At 33.2% G+C, this 7,869-nt stretch overlaps 1 protein-coding gene across 1 annotated transcript; it reads left to right on the forward strand.

Annotated features, from left to right (window-relative positions):
• Positions 1-1,089: 1,089 nt before the first annotated feature.
• Positions 1,090-6,533, forward strand: LOC133333592 (uncharacterized; the record flags this gene model as incomplete). The annotated part of the gene is made up of 3 exons (XM_061541901.1): positions 1,090-1,547; positions 1,606-1,963; positions 6,433-6,533. Coding segments are annotated over 3 exons (917 nt in total), but the record flags the coding sequence as incomplete, so codon positions are not given.
• Positions 6,534-7,869: the final 1,336 nt, after the last annotated feature.

Genomic DNA, 7,869 nt, shown 5'->3' on the forward strand with positions numbered 1-7,869 from the left:
TTTGGTGGTTGAAATTATTTCTCACATTCTCTCACGAATGAAAACAAACATTCATGAATTCTCGCGAATGCTCAAAACGGCAACAACAATATTACGATATGAAAAGTTTGAATCAAATTAGACACACATTATTAACAAAATATTTGATTTAAAAATCTTGAACATTTGGAATTGATCTAGGTTTGGAAAATATTACGATGTGCAATATTGGATATTCCGTTTGCTTTATATGAGTTTTACAAATATTGAAAGTTTTGTGGTGGATGTATGTCCATCCTGTCTGTTATGTATGTCCATTCGAGTCTATGTCCATGTATTATGCCTATGGAATTCTTAAAACATGTTCAATGTGTTCAGCCAGGATATTGGGGCTGTTGAAAGGGACTTCCTCAATATTTCCTGGAAATGATATAACTGGGCAGTTATAAATTATGTGATCGAACGACTGAGTACTCTCTGTAGAGGTTTTCCATTGTTCGGTCTGTGGAAAAGCGGATTGGATTGTTTTGTTTCGTGGGTTGAAAAGAGGACTACTACGACCCGAGGAGTATTGAAATTTGAGGTTGTTCCCCGATTTTTGGTTTATTTTATTAGGTGTGTTTTAAACAAAAGGGTTCTGTCAAGGGTTATGGACTTGATGGGTTTGAGAACAGACTCATTGAGGTAAACTGTTAGTTTTCTTGTCTGCATCTATATATGTGAGGTGGAAGCAATATATTTCGTTTTCGATAGACTAGGTTTAATTATCCATCTATTCCAAAATGTGAAACTTTGGGTTTTCATACCCGCAGTTGAACATACACTTAAATTAGTCAAGGACTTTAGTCCGCATTCGAATGGAACATGTTAGAATAAACATCTTGAGATTGGTCTATTTGGATTTCTAAGAATTCTGGGTTCTTAGAGATGTCTTTCAGTCTCTTTCAGCATCATTTCTAAATGCCATTCACCGTTGTGGTTGGTGGTTCAGCTGTATTTTGTATCTTGAAGGCCTTCAAACCTAAATCCTTCCGCAAAATTTTGGAATAACTGTGCACCACTCGCTACAGTATATTTAACATTTTCTTTTCAATTTCTTCTTTATTTCAGATGGCAAAAGACGTATTATGGGTTTCATTTTAAAAACCGCTACATTAAGTGGTGGTGAGAAGCTATTACCCTATTTAAACAATACATCTTTGGCTCTTGAAAACCAAGTAAATTTTGAAATTTTACCCAAGCTAAGGAAAATATATGAAAAAGAAAATAAATCCATCAACTTTTCTCCGATTGCTTATAAATTTCCTCAAACTGTACCGGAAGAGTATATCCTCTTCGAGGATTTACAATATAAAGGTTACAGATGTTTTGGACAATCGGGTGGTCTTGGCAGCAAACAAATAGAAATTGTTTTGACAAATTTGGCAGCATTTCATGCTGCAAGTGTAACTTCAAACAAATTTGAAATGATTTCCGAGAAATCCTCAAGGAAAATGCCATCCATTTCCGACAGGATTTTTAAGGAGCATTTGCATATTTATAATTTGCTAAAATATGAAGACACAATTGTGAGTACATTTGAAATTAATACTGTAATTTTATAATAACTTGTTTATTCATTTCCAGAAATCTTTACAAACTAAATTTTTGGAGCCGCAATATTATTTCAATCCTCAGGAATTTCAGGTGCTTTCATTGGGCAATTGCACCCTGGATAATATGTTGTTCCATATGGATGCATTTGGCAATATTAAAGATTGTGTTTTCCTCAATATTGGTTATTGTTCGTATGACAGCCCCGCCAAGGATTTGTGGTATATTTTGCTGTCATCAATCAATACGGATGAGCTAATAACCAAATTAGAATATTATGTCAAATTCTATTATGATCAATTGACAAGCTTTTTGAAACAGCTGAAATTAAAGGGAACTTTGCTGAAGTTGTCGGATTTGCATTACGAAATGATGAAAAATAATAAATGGGGTAAGTATATTGTGGGTGTTTTTATTTCTTAATTAAATGTCTAATGTTGTCAAATCAACTGGTATTGGTGATAATACCCTTCACCACTTTGGGTATATTTAACAAATGTATGCTGTCAGACGTCACAATTTCGAAGGATCATTGAAATGAAATTGAATGAACTTAAATATGTGATCTTTAACTATATTTGAACTGACTTATAAGATTCCATACACTTGTTATTTTGTAACCTATGCTAAATTTCATTTCATTCGGGGAGATTAACATTTATGTAAATCAATTTAAAGCAAATTTGACAATCAGACATCCTTTGATTATTTGCTTCCCAATTAACATTAAGACATATATAGAAGCTATGCACAGTGGGAAAAAATACCGATCTAGCGCGCAGAAAATAAAAAAAATTAAGTTGAAGGAAACTTTAAAACATTAATGCAGTTTTAAAGTAGATTGTTGAGAGTACTTAAGTCCGTATAAAATAATCCGAATTAATAAGCTAGAACGGAATAACGGTACATTTAAAATAGAAATTTTTTCCAATGTTAAAAATGGTATTTTTTAGCTATAAAATTGCGATGGTCGTGTTCATTCTGTGAATATACTATTATAAAATTTTATCCATTTTTGATATATAGTATTGGTGTTTAATTAAATGGTATAGTTATATAACCCATAAGTTATTTTAATTTAGGTGTTTCGGGCTAAATATATGTAAGGTCCGTTTTTTTTAAATTTCTTAAATTGAAATAGGGGTTTAGTATGGAGTGCAGTCGAGTTCGGCGTTGATTTTTGTTTTTTTTCTTGTGTGTCTGTCTAGAACATCATACATAATTTTTTCCTGCGACTTCCTGCGACTCTCGGATTTATGGCAATTTTTTGAAAAAATGCCAATTTGGTGTAGGAAGCTTTTTTTAAGGTTTTGTTTAAATAAAATTAAAAATTTGTGAATTTCTTGATATAATTCATCAAATATGACTTGGAATAGATCACAGCATAGCAGATAAGAAAAAAACAAGTTCAAAATGTCCATCCTAAGGTTCCAATCTCATGCACTGAATATATATTTATTCTAAATGCCTTTCTAAATAAAAATTGAAATTACAACGAAATCGGTTGTAAGAGTCTTCTAAAATACCGCAGGTAAAGGGTCCACTTTATGAACCCTGAAAAATATCATTGATGTAACATTCATATATATATGGTTTTACCTACATTTATGGTTTTCGCTATAAGCACATAACAGCAAAAGTAATGAATGATTACAACAAAATTTCGTCTCTAACACAAACATCAACTTATACGAATACGGCCTGTCTACCTTACATGCAAGGATTCGATGTTTAGAATGTATATTGCACATTTCATACCGACTGGTTTTGAAAAAGTGGAAAATTAATAGCTCCGATGGGCTACTTTTCGAAAAAAGGAAGGCACGTATCATTAATGATTTGAAGGAAGAAATGCACATTATTGTTGACACACCTAAGTCAGTATCCGAAACAACAAACGATGGCAATACTGCTAGGCGTTTTTTAGCCAACCTGGCTTGGCATCGTCGATGACTGGTGTTGATGAAAAATCAATTAAAAATTTTAGTATCATCCTTTCAACAATGGCCTGTGGATATGCTATTAACGCAGAGTCTTTTAAAAAACTTACTGAGGAAACATTTATTCTTTTCGTGGAATTATATCCTTGGTTCTATATGCCTTCAAGCATACACGAAATATTAGTGCATGAGGGATCTTTTCAATAGGTTGCTATTTTCTTCTGATCCAAAAATATCAAGTTTGTCTCGTATTACATCTCTTAACCATCGATATAGTGAACCACTATCTGAAGAAGTCCTTAAACTACTGGAGGATCCAATGCTACCAAATAATTCGGATCAAAACTCGGAATCTGAATGTGATTAGTATTTAATAAGTAATGCCAAAATTTTATAAAATATATATAGTTTAATGTTTTAGATATATAATATGAACAATAATAAAGATACATATAATAACAATAGTGTTTGCCCTTAACCCACTTTTCGGAATTTTTAAAAGAAGCTCCCATTTTAGGAGTACTATTAGTTATAACGAAAAATTTTGCTTATTATAAAATGTTTCAAATGCTTCAAAACAGTAATTTTCACCTAAAAATTTAAGTTTTTTCTACAAAAAAAAAAAAAAAAAAAAATAATCGGCGCTTAATGGGTTAATAAAAAAAAATTGCCAAATTTTTTCATAAAATAATTAAAATTGCGAATCTAAATCTATTCTTATCCAAAATATCGACAAACATACAGTAAAACATCTACTTTTATTTTCTGCGCTCTAGATCTGCATTTTTCCCACTGTGCTATGTCTGCATATGCACCAATTTCAACAAAACGCTATAACGTTATTCTAGCCTCAATTTCATACGTTGCGCAAAATGTCGTGCCAATCGGACAAACATTAGGAGTTTGGTGCACCATTCACCTAAAATCGGACGAAAATATATATGGTAGCTATATCTAAATCTGATCCAATTTCAACAAAACTTGGCAGAGATTAATTTATATTAATGTGATGTCAGTCGGAATCTATATGTAAATCTGAGCTATATATCGATTTTCACCAATTTCAATAGGATTCGTCCTTGGGCCAAATAAATGAGCTCTACCAAATTCTATCCAAATCGGATCATATATGCGACCTGTACTTTGTTTACAATTTAACATCAACAGACGGAAAGTCGGACGAACATGCATAAATCGGATTAGAAAGTGATTCTATGCATAGTCTCAAAAGTAACCATGGGTCTAACACGTTTCCTTTTCCCTTTTACAAACATATGCACAAAGTCATAATACGTTGTACCACAGTGTGGTGAAGGGTATAACTATGTTAATTTCGCCCCGACTTTTTATACCCTCCATCGTGAGAATGACAATCAAAATATCTAAAATTATATTATAGGACCTTGAAATTCTCAAAATATCTAATAGTGAGCTACCGTTTCATTAGGCTATAATAAAACTGGGATTCATATTTATATATTGGTAGTTAGATATGACATCCAATAAGAATACAAAATACCAAATTACAGCCAAATCGGTTGGAAAACGTGTCCAAAATTCTGACCTGGGTCAATGTTAATAATTATTAGTGCGGAGATGTAGTGGTACCTTGTGAGAATACAAAGTTATTATACCCTACACAACTATGTTGTCATTATACCCTACACAACTATGTTGTCAGGGTATTATAGCTTTGTGCAGCCCCAAAAGTTTGTAACGCCGCGAAATATTGTTCCTCCACCCACCTTTAAGTATACCGATCATATCTCCACTAGCTGAGTCGATCTAGACATGTGTGTCCGTCCGTCTGTCCATTATAATTTGTAAACACAATTCAGGCCACAGTTATGAACCAAACTTCACGAAATTTTGCATTTAGGATGGGTTCTGCCCAATAAAGACCCCTATTGCTTTTGGTAAAGATCGCTTAATATTTAGGGAATGAAATGGACCAAATACTTAATTTTTGTCGGTTTTCCTGGTCGCTCTAGCGGCCACAATTATGGTCCGAACGTCGCGAAATTTTACAAGATGAAGGAAATCGGGCCAAAGAATATGCATGCCCGTTTTCATAAAGATCGGTCAATATTTAGTGGTTTAAATGGATCCCGACTTTTGTATGAAAAATGACAAAATTTGTATTCTATGGCGTATATTTTTACTCCTGAAGGACATAGACACGAAGAGTTGATAGTATATCCAAGAAGAGTGGTTGGCCTTTAAATCGATACCAATTATATTATCATATATACTCGGATGTGGGAGTTACACCTAAATATTCAAAGGTGCTTACGTATTCAGATAATATTTAATAAACCATTACCACACTAGCGCAGATCGCTTTGAAACGTTTCATGAGGTTTCAGTTATGGTCAAGGACAACGCCTTTTAGGTGATGAACAGATAATAATTTTGGGATGAAGTGGACCGACCCTCGGTGAAGGGAATCTGGTATATTTGTTGACCTCTAGTCGGCCAGTCGCGAAATATTGTCCATGCTCAGAATATTGAACCACACAAAGTTAGATTTTCGTGGAAGTTGCGTAGGGTATATGGTCGGCCCCGTCCGACTATACTGCTTTACTCACTGGTTATTATTTGTAAAACGTGTAAAAGATCCTCATATTGGCGGTACCATATTAGGTGGGCTAACCTTAAACGTTAATAATGTTAGTACCGTTATAAGGGGCCTACTCTGAAACTTGGGTCAATATTAATAATTTTTGGTACGGACATGTGCCATTCATTGAGAACCCAAAAACTAAATTACAGCCAAATTCGGTGGAAAAACGAAAGAAACTTAGCATCAAAAAATATATTTTTATGGACTAAAGTTGTACTGAAGTACATTAAGTAGCGCCCGAATTTAATGGAACGCAATTGACGATACATTTTGTATATGTATGCAATTTCACTACAGATTCTAGTGTTAAATTTGTTAACCACGATAACAAAGTCTTGTTAACCACGAAGTCAGGAACCAACGAACTTCTCAGTGAGGTGGTATCGCTGGTAACGTAAGTACTTCAATTTGTTACAAGAGACATTTGGGTATGAAAGGTTTATGGAAAGAAGCTATAAATAGCTTTTGGGGAGAATATCTCAACAAAATACTAAGGGAACTGATGAGGCTTGATACGAAACTATAGTCTTCCATGCTTACTCCTTGGTGGAAAATGCCATACTTTTCCCACTAATAAATTGTTGTTTTTTGGAAAACAACAAACTGGGATTAAGCCTAACTTTTTGCAAAAACTAATAATTATTTTAAAATGTGTATCAATTTGTTCATATCTGTATTATTTGGTAACCTAGAATGAAGTAAAGTTGCCGATAATAAATAAATGAATTATTCGTCAAATTATTTTCTACAATATATTTGTTATTTCATTGTCAAAGCATTATAATCTCATATCAATTTATTTTACATTGATACAAGTACGTCTGTTACTTCAAAGTTATAACGTGGGGAAAAAGAGTAGGGACAACAAAAAATACATTGTGATATCGAAGCAGTTTTGAGATTTGTAAAAAATATATGATATTTGATCACTACCGCCAGAAATCGTTAAAATCATTAAGAAAATCAAATAAAGACAGAAATTTCCGTAAATTCCATAAATTGTTTATTTGAAAAATAGAATAAACTATCTACCAAATATGTATTCGGTAGTTTTCCAAATAGAAAATCAACCTGAAAAACATCTAATCTATATGTTGATACTACTGAGGTATACGTCATTATAAAATATCACAGTTAATGAAAACGACGTGCAGGTGTCCTGATTTCCACAGGTCATCCACGTATGTGACTTGATAATACAATATGTACATGAATGTTTGATTTTGAAGAGACTTAGGTACTAGGAAACTCGAAAGGGCGAATGAAAGACGGATCATATTGAAGAATAAATGTTTATCTAGCTGGGAACTGTCAGGCATTCACAACAGTGAATGTTGCAAAAAAAAAAAAAAAAAAACAAGTGAAAAAGCGCTAAGTTCGGCCGGGCCGAACTTTGGATACCCTCCACCATAGGAATACTGACAAATTTTTGAAATGAAAATATAAGGACCATACAACGACAATTATACCAATCGATTGTTGTAAACCAAATAGAAATTTCAACAATTTCAATGGGGGTTTTCCCTAAAATCACAAAACCCCAACATGTCGACATATATTATTAACGCATGGTAGGGTGAAGCATGTGTATAAAATCCTGAAAATACTCCGATTTAGAGGACACATTTATATGAGTCATACTAAAGCGGGGCCAATAGTGACAACATTGTGTAGAAATTAGCGAATACTTGATGTTTTCATTATATAAGGGGTTATGCCTAATTAAGGCCAATA

This window comes from Musca vetustissima, unplaced genomic scaffold (assembly GCF_032173495.1).
Source record: "Musca vetustissima isolate MV318-11 ecotype Yass unplaced genomic scaffold, APGP_CSIRO_Mvet_v1 utg71418, whole genome shotgun sequence".
In the NCBI taxonomy this organism is placed as follows: domain Eukaryota; kingdom Metazoa; phylum Arthropoda; class Insecta; order Diptera; family Muscidae; genus Musca; species Musca vetustissima.